The following is a 15749-nucleotide window of genomic DNA, read 5'->3' as shown; positions in this document are numbered from 1 at the left end:
CAAGTTATTATCAAATGTCTTAAAATCCTCCAATGAGAGCAGGACCTACCTGGAGTTTCTGTAATTAGTTCCAGATTAAGGGAGCAGCAAACTGTGTTTATTTACACTAGATTATTAGCTGTCATTTTTTGGGTCTTTGTGTAATTATACAGTATGGTCACTCTTCAGCTCTATATTATTATTTATTAAAACCATAAGAGACTTGATTAGGACTCGCTGCTTCCCTCAGAGACTTAAGACTCGGATTTGCAAAAAGTGACGTGTGACCCCTCTGATGTAAATGTTTCATGTAGCCTATGTAGAGGCTGTTTACATGTCTATTGACTTAAATCAAGTAGCAGATTATATAATGCGAACTGACTTCTATATGTATTCATTCATTCCCCAGCTGTGCAACTGTGGCAGAAGTGATGTGTGTGACAGCCTTGGTTGCTAAGGGAGAATGATAAACAGATCATTCTGTAACATCTGTTTTAATGTTTAGCGGAACTCAAATGTCTATATTCTTCACTAACAGTAGAAGTGAATAATAAATGCACAGGCATTTGCTTGCTGAGATTTATATTTTAATTTCTGGTTGTTGTTTTTTTCATTTTTTGAATTATAATATATTATTTGAAAAACAATATAATTTCTTGTATTAAGGTTTGCTAACTGCAATGCTAGTCTTATGTAAGTTACTGATGCTTAAGGGGGCAATGCCTGATTTCATTAGGCAAACAAAGGCTAAGAGAGGATTTAATGAGATGTATTCATGTGTATTAGACCATTATATTGGATACATATAAACTCAAACCACATACAGTAGGCACACAGGGGAATGAAGTTGATTCCATTAATCACCCTTTACTTTGAATTTTCTCTGCACATTTAAATGTGATATTGTATAATTTAATAATTTTGTTGGGCGCCAAAGCCTTTGTCTGTCCCCCACAGTCAAATCTCTGATTTGAATGCAATTAGACACAGTTGACTACATTCCTAGGCAAATTGCACTCCAGGCTGTGGATAAGATTGTAGCCATTTCCTCCCAATTCAAAAACAAATCTTATTTATCTAGAGAAATAAAAATATGAAAGGAGAACCTGACATCAGCAGCAATAGCAACAGAAGCTCATCGACATGGGGCTGAATGTGTCTGTGTGAAGACAGGAAATTGTCTCTCTGTGTGCAGTTGAAAAGTGGTGCTGTGTCTTTTTTTATACCTATAGAGTGACATTGGAGGATTCAGTTAGCACTGAGCTATAAAATTGGTAGTTGAGAGGGCATTAGTGGGGATGGTGAGGGTGAGAGGAAAGGGGACTACCCAGGGTCTGACCTGTCCTTCAAATGGGAGTGGGAGTCAAGTGCACAAAGTCAGCATTTATGATCCATAATTTAAACTGATATGCAACACAGTACCTTGCTCATAGACTGTGAAACACAGACCCTCGGTCCGATTCCTCCCGCTGCTCCAGATTAGCATCTAGTGTATGTGTCATAAATAGCTGGCTGTACTGCAAGTCATGGTGCAAGTGCAGCTATTTAATTAGCATAACAGGGCTAATGTTAACACAGTGTGTTTCTACACCATCTTTTTTGTTCAGTTGATCGAAAAGCTTGTCACCTTTAGAAACACCACCACAGGAAGGACCGCAGTCCAGGTCGCGATGACGGAGTTAGCAAGCTAATGATGCTAATCCTGACAACTAGCCTCCGAGGAGAAGTGAGGGCCAGAGGCTAACAGTCACTCAATAGACCATGCCCCTAATTATTCATAGACTTTAACCTCCAATAAATTAAAAACTAGCCTGTTACAAAAATATTCACCCTCCTAAGTGTTGTCATGGAGATATGACCTAAACATACAGACTAAAATGTTTTTTTGTACCAGGCCATAAATAGGTTTCATTATGCTGTGAAAACGGCATGTTTAACATGGGGGTCAATGAGAACCTGCTCTATTCTGCAAACTACCCCTGCTGGACACTTTTGGAGCTTCCTTATTGGATCAACCAGGAAGTCGCTGTGGTGGGGGCTCGCTCCCGACACTATTTCAACAACCCCTACCTGGGAATTCAGAACGGGCAAATGCCAAAACCTAAGTTTATGTTGCAGTTTCAATTATCTAAGAACAATTTTCTTTATTGGAGAATTGCAGCAACACGGTGCGGTGAACCACCCTCAAGTACAGCAGCTACAGCTCCAACAGTCCAGGGCTCTCCCGGTCCTCGCTCTCCCGGTCCTCACTCTCTTTCTCTTATGGCAGATGTCTGGTCCTGAATCACATTATTCCTCTCAGTAACTAAGCTACAGGCTTATTCATGGAGAAAAAACAAAAGTATGTCTTAAACAAATTAGCAATTGCTAATTGCAATGCAGAATTAACAATGCCTATAAGCAGGTTAAGCTAAAGGCTAGCAGCGATTAGCCATTCAGCTCCTTTTTAACACATTACCATTACACAACATCACCGAGTACATCAACACATGAATTTACCTCTGATAGCTTCTCAGAGTTCTCACACATCAACCACAGAACAACTCTCCGTCAGTCTTGGAAGTTAGGAGTGTTTTCCTTTACAGTTCACAGCTGTCCAGCTCAGACTCTGCTGTCGCTAACTGCTGCGGCGCCGGTGAGGCTAAGCCCTCTCTTCCCGACATAGTAGTCTGCCAGCGGGGAGGCGGAAGTATACCAGTGTGCACTAGCTAGCCAATTCTTGTACAATCTGTAGTGATGGGTAAATTAAGCATTTCCTTGGGGAGCCCAGTAGTAGTGATCCAGATGAAGCTTCATATTTTCTGAGTCCACTAGATGGAGCTCTCAGTTCAACAAAGGGTTGAAAACACACTGAATCACCATTCATTGAGGCCTTTCTTTAAACCAAGAGCTCCATCTAGTGGACTCAACAAATACAACTGATGCTTCATGAAGCTTCATTTGGACAGCACTATTCATTTGTCATCTATCCCCTGGCATCAAATCATCACAGCACAACACCTGTGGAACTGGGACTCAACAACAATTTTTCCAGCTGTTATAAGATTAATGTTGGAAATATGTTCTTCTGTTTAATGTCACAAAAGCACAGATTACCTTATTTTCATATATTTTATGTTGGTTATAACATTATACACGTCAAAGAAATTGCTGAGACACAGCAACCCAGTAACAACAAAGAGCTACCCTGCATTAGGTAGGATGTTGGTTTAAAACCCGTCTGATTCTCTGACTGGCTTACTTTTTTATGATACAGCAATGTTCCCAGATCTCAGAGATTATTTTACTAAGCACAATATCACACTGATAGGAATGGAGGCAAAAACCACAAAAGTAAGATCCAAGTTTTTTTTTTTAAATGCATAAACTACCCTTGAACACTCATGCTTCTCTGACAAAATGTTGTGAGACCAAAGTGGCGCAACAGAATGCACCTGGAATGCTCGCTACAGTTCATACTGTATGAACGTCTGTATAATTTCCTTTAAACATCCACAATCAGTACAATCGATAGATAAATGTGGTGGTCTATCGATCTGTGGAGTGCCATCAATATCACTGCCCTTTCAGATGAGCCTTTGATTATCTACCTCGGGAAGTGTAATCGATCCCTGCCTGCTCTCAGTGCTTACTAGAAGTCCTAGAAGTGAAGAAAACTGTCTTTGCCAGAAACACTCCTTCACTTCATCTGGGCTGATTACCTAAAGGCCTGGCAGGGGCCACCGTGTCAATATTAATGAGAGCAATATTCATAGAATAAAGTAAAAGTAATGTCTATAGTTCAATATCTGATATCTGCTGATATCTTAAGTTAAAGGTTGAATATGGAGAATATTGACCCTGGCAACCCGCAATGCTAGTCTTGCTATTGACTGGTACAATGGAAACAGAACGTGACAGAAAGTCATTATCAAAAACGTCAATTAAAAAAAAAAATGTCAATTCAGACTAAATACACGGTGTATTTTTTATGAAAAAGCAATACTTTGATTCTGTACCCCTCAAAATGCCCCGTGGGTGTATTTTTTTTTTTTTAATATAGCTTTTAATAAAGATTTTACATATTCAACCTTTAAGTTTAACAAGTTAAGTTAATCAGATTTAAGAAATATCCATCCGCAGAAGGAAACCATCATGCATTGGTGGCTCTAAATTTCATCATGAGACAACTTTTGTTCAACAGTAAACTGCAAACATAAAGCTCCTGTTTACCAAACTACTGTATGTCTCTGCAAGTATTTGTAATTGTTCCTTGTGTTCTTGTTGTTGTGCGGTTCACTGTGAAGCAACAAAGGTCCTTATACCCAGGATCAGAATTTCCAATAGAGTAGCCTGGGCAAATTCATGGCGTCTTAATAAGAGCTGATGTTTTTTGCTGGAGAAAGTTGCCTGAAGCAACGTTCATTTTTTAAAATATTTTTGAAGCCAATGAGGGAAAAAAAACCTTACATCTGCACAGAGCCCACATTCACACCAAATCTCAAAGATGGTTCTCAAAAGAAGGTGAACACTTTGAAGCCATCACATCTGAAAGGATTAAAAAAACATTTGCCGCATTTTATGTGGATGTCCAATCATTGTTGATTGTAAATGTAGTCTACTGTAGCAATAAATTCAGTTCACAGCTGCAAAATCTGTTGTTCTTTCTGCATCTGTGACGTGACTGATGAACTTGGATGCAAGGAAGAACTACAGGCAATTCAGCTTGGATTTCACCTCTGGGTAGCCAGGGGCTGTAGATGTGCTCCAGATGCAGCTCAAACACAGAACTTCCTTGTTCTCTATGCTTGTATTTCAAACAAACTACATTTCCAACAGAAAAAAAGCAAAATATGAGTGCAGAGGATGTTATGGACAAGGATACATTTTACAGTGTTTGGGCTGACACTGACATTCAGCTGTATTGATTTGAGCCAGAGTACATTCTGTATATAAATACAGTGGAGAGAGCCTGAAGAGGATTTAGCCATGGGGGGACCCTCTAGAACCTGAGCTGCTGAGAGCAAATGCCGACTGGTGGTGCCTTTCAGTGAATGTCAGTTTGGGCTGTTTAAGTTGGATGCTGTCTGAGTTGCCGTCCATATGAATGCAGGTATTTTTGAAACCGTATGTTTCTCTGTGCGATTTTGGCCTTTCATTCACACGTAACCGCAGTTGTGGACTCCTGAAACCAGAGTTTTTTTAAATAGTCTGGTTTCAGCAGCCATGTGTGGACAGGAAAAACCGAGGGAAGACGCAATTTCTTGTGGACATTGTTTGATGTCACACTGTGCAAAGGTTAACAGTAAGTTGTATCCATGGAGACTTGTGGAGCACTCTCGACGTAACCAGCTGATGGAGGCGGATTTTGCGGTTTCATGTGGACGGCGACATTTTTATCCCACCGGTGGTGTGGACGGGATTTTTTTTTAACCGGGGACCATAAAAAGTTCAGTTTCAAAAATAACCGTGTTTGTGTGGACTAGGCCTCAGACACCAACGACACCACCCCTTCTTCCCGGAATTATGTTCAGAAGGACAAGAAATGGTCAGAGCTGATTACAATGGGATAATATAAATCAGTTTTTAAAGAAATTAGCACTCTTGGTTATTTTTGATTAAAGCATGATTTGTTTTACTCCTCACTCCGATATATTTGGGAAGGAGACTTCTTCAGGATCCTGAAGATAAAATGTAAGCAACCAATAGCAGCTGGGGAGAGAGGACAGATGATAAACGAGTGCTTTTGTAACCTACAACACTATTGTAAGATATTGTGTTGAGTTGCTGATAGTGAAATGCTAAGTGAATTTAAGTTAGGCTTTTATTGTGTAAGGTGAAAACGGTAGATGTGAAGATATAATACACTGCTGTTGAGAAAGTCTCGTGACAGAGTTAAGGTTAAGCATTAACCTTGAATGTTTAAGGTAAGGTTGTCGGGGAAGGCGGTCTCACAAAAGTTTTTGCAAGGTTTTTCGAAATCTAGGTTCATGGTTTGGACTTTGGTGTCTCCATGATTTTGTTTTATTACCTGCATAAGTATAGACACAACTATATATGTAGGCTTACTCTGCTAATATATCATGCACTGAGGAGTTTATTGTCACTTGACTACATTTACCATCAACACTGATTGGACTTCCACATAAAAGGTGGCAAATTTTCTCTTTAAGGTACCTATGTATTGTCCTGACACTTATAAAAACACTAATAAATACATCAACAAGCTATACCTTGTCCCCCCCCCCCCACACACACACACACACACACAAACACAAACACTCAGGTTTGACTGTAGTCTGCCCCTGTCTGTGTCACAATTGATGACTCAAACTTCGTAATTGCCTTTTAATCTTTTTGAGGATAGAACATGTGTCCGTGTCAGGGCACCGCTCACCTCGGACTACAGAAAGCTTATGACACGAAGGCCGCTAGTGTGAATCACCATCCAAGCTGGAATATTTTGGACAGAAAGTCAATGCTGCTTCAACAACTGCATGACTAGAGGGCAGGAAGAGTTTGAACCACTGGACTGAATCTCAGATTGAAAAGAAATGTATACAAATAAACAAAAATCAATGATCAAAATATAAATCAAGACCACAGATGGAAAAATGTGAAAGTAAAACCTATGTTCTATGTACAAACAAGTCCACGTAATATATCCCTGTCTTGCTAAATTATGTGTAAGCACATTTGTGATATATCAAATGCACCTCTCTGTTTACTCCCTCAGTTTTCACAGAGGTTGGTGCAGATTCATTCATACGGACCTTTAAATGACACATCCTGTATTCAAAATCAGCTGTTACAGTATTTACAGCAACCTTTCTTTACATTCCATTCTCCAGATGAAATTACAGCAAAGTAGCACTGAGATGAAAACGGGGAAAAACCACACTATTATTAACATTTAACATGCGCAAATTGTCATCCCACAGTATAATAAAACCTGTCCTCGCCAGGAAAACAACAATGTGTTCATTTTTTATTTCTATGGCAACCAATGAACAAATCATAATAGACAGACAAGAATGGTATTGAAAGAAAAATTAGTTTTTATATTTGACATGCCAACATTTTGCATCTACACTAAATGGCTGTTTTCACAGGCATCTGGTGAAGCAGGAAGGTTTCACCTTGAATCTCAGTTTAGCATATGTACAAAATGATTCGTGACCTCACAACCAATGTGGTTCAATATGAATCATTTACATACAGTAAGTGTGTCTCATATTGGGAGACAAGGAGAATATGGAATGTAAAATAAAATATAATAACTAAATAGTAAATCATTTTTTTTTTTATTAAGTCTTAAAAAATTAGGGGAAAGATATTTAAGCTTAAGCAAAGATTGTATTCATGGCAATTAAACTATGGTTCAGGTATGGTTAGGTAACTAAAATATTTGTATCACATCATACGAGGTTCCAATGAGCAGAGCATATACTATAAGGTGGAATTAAAACACTGCAGACCACTGATTGGTCAGAGGGAACTACTAGTAGCAGGACATGGGGCATCCTACACAAAGCCGCCAATTTTAAATAGCCAATTTACCTTTTTTCATCCACCACTCCCAGATTTTAAAAAGTGGTAGCCCCCAAACCGAAACCATACACTACCCCAGATAATTGCAGACATCAATGCCAATAAAACGATCTGGCAAGTGTCTCGTTGAAGATGATGTCACTGACGCTTTGTGCAGTGTCACTATGGTGATCAGCTGAGAACCCTTCAATAATGGGGTACTATCAGCAGTGGAAAATGAAAGGAGAAAAGGCACCTGGTACCAAAAGTGAGTTAAGCTGAGATGATCAGTGGAAATGAGGCAATAATTACAGCTAATAAAAAAGGTATGATGTGCAGGCATGCTTTTAAGAGACCTGCAGGAGCACTTAAAATGTTGTATCAAGCTCTAGCTTAAAACTAGATGATGAAGATATTGATGTTATAAGAAACACAATCTAAGGAATTTATTGGTAACGACTGTGCCAAGCTAGCTTGTCAGGAAAGGGGCTTAATGCTTAAAATAATGCTCCAAAGTTGGAAGCTAAATTTTGGTGAGGGGGAAAATGGCGTGGCCACTTTCAAAGGGGTCTCTTGACAAAGTGGCAGCCTTTCAAGGAGGGGAAGCTCATTTTTCTGGCCTACATCATAAATGTGTTTGTTTATTTATATGTAAACTCTACCCTTCATTCCTTTTCAAGATAATGATCTGTGACCTTGTCGTACCAACTAGGCGTCTTTTCCAGGGACTTGACCATTGTCCTCTCAATGCCAGCAGAGCTAGCCTTGGCCCAGCTGGAGCTGCTGCGCCAGGCTACTGTGAAGTGTGACCGCCTGTGAGTGGGAGTGTGAGTGACGGGGGGAGAAGCTCTGCAGCTGCTGCTGCTCGTTGGGGAAAGAAACCGCAGAGTGACAGAACAGAGTCTCCAAACACAACGCTAGTCGTTTTTAACAAAGACAAAGTCTCTGGGGATCGGTAAAGTCTCCGGATCAGTTCAGAACAACGGAATAAAAAACTTGGAAAATGCTCCGGTGGCTGTTTATTCTTCAAGATCGCTGATTCGCTCATTTAGCTGCCGATAAACTCTGAGCATCAGATGGGCGGGACAAAGCCCAGCATTTATCCAATGAGCGTCTAGTTTGGCTGCAGTGGCACAACCCACTCTACGCTTCCCCATTGAAGTCAGTAGAAGCTGAGCGTCCGACTGTGTAAAGAGCTGTGGTGCTGTGGGGATGAATGAAAAGGAAGTTGCCCTGGTTACTTGTGATAAGTAGCTGATTCTGAACAAAAGATGAAGGCTTTCTAGCGCATGTTTAGTCAATGAAATTTACACACAGTAGTACATACTTTACCACTCTTTCTTTTTTTTGGTTGCATTTTAGGGGAAGTTGAGCTTCCCTTGCAGTCCACTGCCTATAGGCAATAGATTTATCATAATTTATCAAAGACAATGTTGTGGTTACAACTTCTTTCTGGTGCCCTTAATTTGCTTGCTCACATTTGTCATATTTTTGATCATCGCCTTATCACTTCAATTGCAGGTAGGAGCCGAGGCGGCTAGCTAACTGAAGCTAACCCCCGGCTCAGCCTACTCTGCTATTGTGCTAAATATACATTATGCTAGTGCTAACGGGGATCTGAATGCTTCTAAAAGAACAGAAATGAGCTCTCAGAGGAAGTGTGTTGTTGTGTTGTAGTGAGATCAGGCCCTCACTGATTTAACCTCCGTAGATGTACAAGCTGCTGCCCGGTCTCCTGTAGATCAGACCTGGATAAGCTTCGACTAGTAACATGAGTCTGACCCCAGTGCTGCACTTTGCTCTGTCTTAACTTGAGCTGCTACTGCAGCTAACTGTCTCTCCTAGTCAGTTACCACCATAGACTGTATAAAAAATTAATGTAGCATACCTGCCGGGGTCCATTCTCTGAACTTGATCCAATTGTATACTCTCCTACGTGAGTCGCCATCTTTTCAGACTTTGATTCCTCCTCATTTCCTCTTACCAAAAAAGGGCATGTATGTGACGTTGGGGGGATGGAGAAACGCCCATCTGGCTGATGTATACTTCCGAGGAGAAGTGAGGGCGAAAGGCTAGCTGTCACTCAAGAGGCCACGCCCCTAATTATTCATAAACTTTAACCTCCAATAAAATAAAAACTAGCCTGGTCCATAAAAAATTCACCCCCATTAGTGTTGTCATGGAGATATGACGTATACATTCAGAATATAATGTTTTTTTGTCCTTAAATAGGTTTACTTATGCTGGGAAAAACAGTGTGTTTAACATGGGGGTCAATGAGAATGCTGTTATGAAACCTGCTCCTACTGGACACTCAGAGAACAGCAGTTTTTGGCACTCAGTGTCATTGGCATGTCATTTCTCACACACAGAGAAATTTCTCACACCTGCTCCTGATCTCTCTCTCTGTTTCTCTCTCTCTCTCTCTCTCTCTCTCTCTCTCTCTCCTGCTCTCTCTCTCCCTGTGTGTGTGTGTGTGTGTGTGTCTCTCTCTCTCACACACACACACTCTCTCTCTCTCCCTGAGGCCATTGTGAACATTTTCTCCATTAGTGTGAGTTACAGTTTCCTGGGCCAGAGGATAACAGCATGTTAAAGCTCTCCTCTTACTCACAATAAGGCAGACTTCCATTTCTCCTATCACTTGCCTTTTTTCCCAAGCACAGCCAACAAAATCTCCATTAACAAAGTGAAGAAGGACTCTGTCTGACCAGGTGGTAAGTCTATACACTGATTGCATTGAGCCTGGGCCGACCACAGGGTCAACCTCTCACTCAGCTTGTATTATAGCTGTGGTTACAGGAGGCAATGACGTTGCTTGAGACCAGCCAATGTCAATCGAATCAGTTTGTTCTTTCAGTGAAACCGAAGAGGCCACACTGTCTTTAAGCATATCGGAAACAAGTTCACATCCAGAATAAATTGGTGAACTCTAGGCTGTGGTGACATCAGCAATATTTTTTATCTGGTTCAATGTGTTTACTATAAAAAAAAAAGAATCCATCTATTGATTTTTCTAGAATCACTTTATCTTGTGTAGCTGGACTATCACAAAGCTTATACATACTGTGTTCAGTAGACAGAAAACCATTAAGAAAATAAATTTAAGATTCCAGTTCACCTAACCTGCCTTATCTTTGGACTGTGGGAGGAGATCTGACAAGCCAGGCGGACATGAGGAGAACATGTGAACACAGATAGGTTCCATACGTTAAATTCAAACCCAGGCTGTGAGCCAACGATGACAGTAGAAGCAGAGATATTTGCTTCCTCACATTCTTCTTCCTTGTAAAAACTTGACACCTATATTACCGACAATGCAACTTAACCTCCAATAGTTTGGTCTTAAAGTGTAATTCCGGCATGAAATCATCCCAGGGTCTTTTTCGACAGATTGCACACATCAAATAAGCCATCAACACGTGTATGAACTATTAACGTAGAAATCTGATAGAGTCGCTAACAGCCGGACGTGGCTAACACTGATTAGCTTAGGGCATTACGGTGAATGCATTAAAACAGTTTTTTTAACCACTAATACTGCTCAAAATAACACCAAACCTCTGCAGTAGCATGAGAAGAGTCCCTACACATAAAACAAAGCAGGGGCCAGTAGGTAAGTCTTTAAAACACTCTTTTAATAAACTCTGGGTTCACTAACTACATTATTGATGCTTTGTTTTATGTGTGGGTATTATCATGCTACTGCAGAGGTTTGGTGTTATTTTGAGCAGTATTGATAGCTAATCAGTATTAGCCAAGTTCGGCTGTTAGCGACACTCCGGAATATCTCCGTTAATAGTTTACACACAGAAAAAAACTGTCTCAATGGCTTATTTGATTTGTGCAAGTGTCGAAAAAGACCATTAGATGATGATTTCACTTTAATTTCACTTATCCACATGTGCAGTAGCATTGCCAACACCTGCAAACCCAATTGTTGGAGTTCTCCATTAAGTCATGGTCTGTCTTGAGTAAGAAGGACTTTGAGGGAAGGTTTGTGAGGCTGTTGTGAGCCCATAGATGCTGCCAGTTCCACCAAAACCCTCACAATTTTCACATATTTGTTGGATTACTGGAGCTGAGACTTTCAGAATTCAAATTAGATGTCACAGAAATGTTCTTGGCTAAACCTTTTTTAATGCAAACATCAAATATTTCTTAATTTTAAAATACTTATATCCCCCGCAATTTTGAATTTTATACATTTTCACTGGCTTCTTGATGTGGTTTATAGAATAGGATGCATTTTGTCGATTATATCTCAATACAACACTGTCATGCCATATGCATGTTAAAAAAGTTCTGAAAATATGCTACTGTTCAGAAGGTGCATAAACTCAGGTGGAAAAAAGTATGGGTTTATGGAATAGTAGTAGCAAGTCTTTCAAAGAACAATGTTTTTTTATGAATTAAATTCTGTATGTATGGATTATTTCAAAATACTTTAATAACCTTAACCTGTATGGTAAATATTCGTATAATCTATTTTTAACTTACATCGACTGTCATTTTGACGAAGGTAATCACTGGGTTTTACACCTACTCACATGATTTATGAAAAAAAATCAATAAATACTCTTGCCATCCATAATATAGTATAGTATATATATAAAATGGGTAATGTAAGACAAGATACCATGTCAATAAAATATTTTAAAAAATTTACAAAAAGAAAATATGCTAACCCCTCTGTGAACACGATACCGGTTCAAAACGAAAAAACTATTTGGCCACTGTAGTTATATAACTGGAATCTCCGAACTGCAGAGTTATGGATTCCTGCCTTACAGTTCCCATCAGTGTTATGTGTTTGGCAAGATATTCACTTTCTCTCGCTGTACTGACTAAACCACAAAGAGAAAAGGCTTTCAACAACAATGGGATTGACTGTAGCAAAAGCATTTACACACAAAGAATAACTGTTCCTCCACCATGCAGATACTACAACAGCTCCTGGATCAGTTTTCTCCTCCACCTATTATTTAAAGATCCCTCGGTGGTTCCCCCTTTTGTAATTCGCTCAGCATCGTCATGAAACTTTGATGAACAGTAGGCCTGTTAAGAGCCTGCCAAAGAGGCTATGTATACACACTGTGGGTTGACACAGCCTGGGACAGTAATAGCCTTGGCTCTGCTAGGACACGACTCTCTTCCTGATTGCAAATGTGACACAAGCCTGCTGCACAAATCTTACCCAATAACTTCATCTGACTGGGAAGTCAGATGAAGTTATCAAACATTTACAGAGGCTTTTAGAGTCTGCACAGTTGGTTTGCAGCCTTTTTTATCCACAAATACCGCAATCATCTGACTTTGTCATCTTTAAATATTTTAAGTAGAGCTGGGTAATATGGACAAAATCTCCTGTCATATCCTTATAACAATAACAATATATTATGATGTAGCATGCTTTCAGGTTATTCTATAGATAACAAGTCCATATAAAATTACATTTTTTATTTATGTATACTCCTTTGTGCATTGAATACTTGACAAATGAAAAGTACAGTCTTTTTTCATTTTATTTACAGTGTGAGTGCAAACATAAAATACAAGGATTAGATTGTAAAGTATCGTCCAAATGACATAAATAGTTTGTCACGATCAAGATAGGAACATTGTAAAACATGATATATACGATAGACATTTATGATGATATTATTTTGCAATATATATATATATATATATATATATATATATATATATATATATATATATATATATATATATATATATATATTCATATCACTCAGTGAAATCCTGGGTTATGTATCTAATTGATGTTGAACTTTATGGTTATGTAAAGTGTTTTCAAAAGATATCCCCTCAGTTCAGTTAACATTTTCTGAGAAGTTTGACTTAATGTGTTATTGTCAGTTCAAGGTAATTGTGTATCGCAAAATCGCGGCCCAGAACTAATTTCAATGTTCAATGTTGACTCCTTAGTAGGAATGAACCAAACTCGCTTTTTTTAAAATATATATCTTCTTGCAGCCCTGCAGCTGTTCTGCAGTCACCATGAGATTATTGAATCCATTTAGACATAAATAAGAGCATTCAAAGCAACAACACATGAAGTGTGCAACAACGGCAGGCTCCATTAACAACTCCTCACAGCTGTGAACATACACTACAGTATCATAATAATTAAGTCAGTGAGCACTGCTCACACATAAAATCAACAACATGACTTTTAAACAGCCTGAGGGCCACTGAGTAGTATCTACTACAGTAAGGGAAGCTGTGAGCTATCCTATTTCAACCATCATCTCATGAGGCCTGCTAATATTCCGGGCACAGAAACTCAATTATGAGGCCGAAGTTTTGATTTCTTAGAATAATAGAGCTACAGGGCTGAATTCAATTAGGAGCACCCAGAATATATTTGGCAATCTCTCAGAGGGAGCCAAACAGTGAAACACATGGCGTTTGCATCATTCATAGAATTCCTTATAGGTCTAATAGAAAAACGCATTGGCTGAGTCGGGGTTATGTGTTCCTGCGGGAGCACTGAGAACATTTGGAGAGGGGGGAATCAAAAATTGATGGTGATAGAGGCTCAGCGGTTTGGCGCAAACAAAAGAGCGTGATTGTCAAGTTGCACACGCCAGTTCTGGCAACGAGTCTGCTCAGTCTACAATTGGAATGGATAAAAACATTGTAGTGCGCAATGAAACCTATGTAAAGGTGCCTATAACGGGAACATGTATAGTCTAATGGGAGCGTTCTACGCTGCCTATTGGAGACAGAGCGCAGTTATGAAGTCACAGAGAGTGTCTTCGAGGGGAAATACGTAAATACGTAGTGCATTCCCCTCTTACAAAGTGATTTTCCACGACTGTTCTCTCGCAAGGTGTCGGGGGCAGCTGACAGGAGGCGGCGGCTGAATTACAATGCGCCCTGTGCAGACCCCCTCTCTTCCCCTTTCACTGACAGTGCACTGATGGCGTTCAACATTTCCCTGACCCAGTCTTGACAGCTGACAATGGGCTCTACGCACAGCTGACGACGGCTTGATTGTTTCAACACACACATGTGCAGCCCAACTTGAATCCGCCTCTCACACAGAAACTGTACAGAAACTGATGAAGACAAGAAGGCAAAACAGCCGAGCAACTAATGCGTTTTTCTACTTCATGTATGTGGCCACAACTGCATGTCAGCTGCTGTCTAAGCAAATCACACGAAGCTATATGTGGATACATGGGCTGACCTTGCAGAGCAGGACAGAATCATGCAGCCTGTACGTGGATAAAGTGGAAGAAACCTGCAAACCAAGTCCAAAAGAAACAGCCAAATGCCCACCTCATCCTGCTGCGGCTGATTCTGTCTCTGGTTCGGCGGCTCCTTGGTTGCTGTCATCGTAAACTCCTCGTATGATTAAACTTGGCTGAATCCTAAAAAAAATAACGGAGCGACCCCCGTCGTTCCGTGCAAAAAGAAGAAGTGAGAAGAGGAGGATGCGGCAGCGGCGGGTAAAGCGCCGTCTTGTCAACTGCGGAATCTTAAACAGGAGCGGGAGCGGAGGAACGGATCTGTCACGATTGAAGATCCCGGACGAGCGTCTAACGAGAAGCCAACGCTGCCTGTGCATTCACACCAACCCCCCGGGAAAAGGGAGGAGAGTTTCGGACACGCTCGTTACACCAAACCGAGAGAGCCCAAGTGTTCTCACATTTTACCACCCTGCCACTTTAGCTGGCACGTACGGGTGAGGAAGTGCTGGGCTCGATAACTCTCTCTCCCCTCAGTGATGCTGGTGTTTCAGAGGATGGGGGGGATATAGAACAGAGGAAGAGGAGGGGGGTTCAAGTGGTCTTGTGATGGTTTCCAGGGAGGGCGGGTGTTGCGTTTGCTGGATATATATATATATATATATATATATATATATATATATATATATATATATAAAACCCGTTCATGCCTGTGGATCACACGGTGTGACAGCGTCAATAATACACGCTGAGGTCCTGCATCACGCCCAGTCCCTGAGCCTGAAGCCGGACAGGCGCAGTCCACGGTGCTGAAAGCCCGCTGCACATTCATCTTCATTTCTTGCGTGGACGCACACACCACGCCACCTCTGCTTTTTTTTCCCCCACACACACTGGCCATGGTCTTAGTCAGTCGTCTGTGAGCTGAAAACCCTGCTGTTCTGTGTTACCTGGCCTTGAGCGAGGAGCTTAAACGGTCAATAAAAAAGAGATTCACCACAAATCGCTGTGGGTTGTTTAATACGCGCGGGGCAAAGATGCAAT

The 15749-nt window shown here is 40.5% G+C and overlaps 1 protein-coding gene across 1 annotated transcript in view; it reads right to left on the bottom strand.

Moving 5' to 3' along the window:
* The window catches only part of dpp10 (dipeptidyl peptidase like 10), a gene marked incomplete at its 3' end in the record, with an annotated part of 154728 nt that extends 139813 nt beyond the window's left edge, over positions 1–14915 (bottom strand). The window contains exon 1 of the mRNA XM_083921935.1: positions 14797–14915. Coding sequence (XP_083778061.1) covers positions 14797–14853 — 57 coding nt within the window. The 5' untranslated portion in view covers positions 14854–14915. The remainder of the gene's footprint in view (positions 1–14796) is intronic.
* Between the last annotated feature and the right edge of the window lie 834 nt (positions 14916–15749).

This window comes from Echiichthys vipera, assembly GCF_963691815.1.
Source record: "Echiichthys vipera genome assembly, chromosome: 10".
NCBI classification, from domain to species: domain Eukaryota; kingdom Metazoa; phylum Chordata; class Actinopteri; order Perciformes; family Trachinidae; genus Echiichthys; species Echiichthys vipera.
Note: the sequence above shows the minus strand (reverse complement) of the source record. Positions and strands in the feature narration are given on the sequence as shown.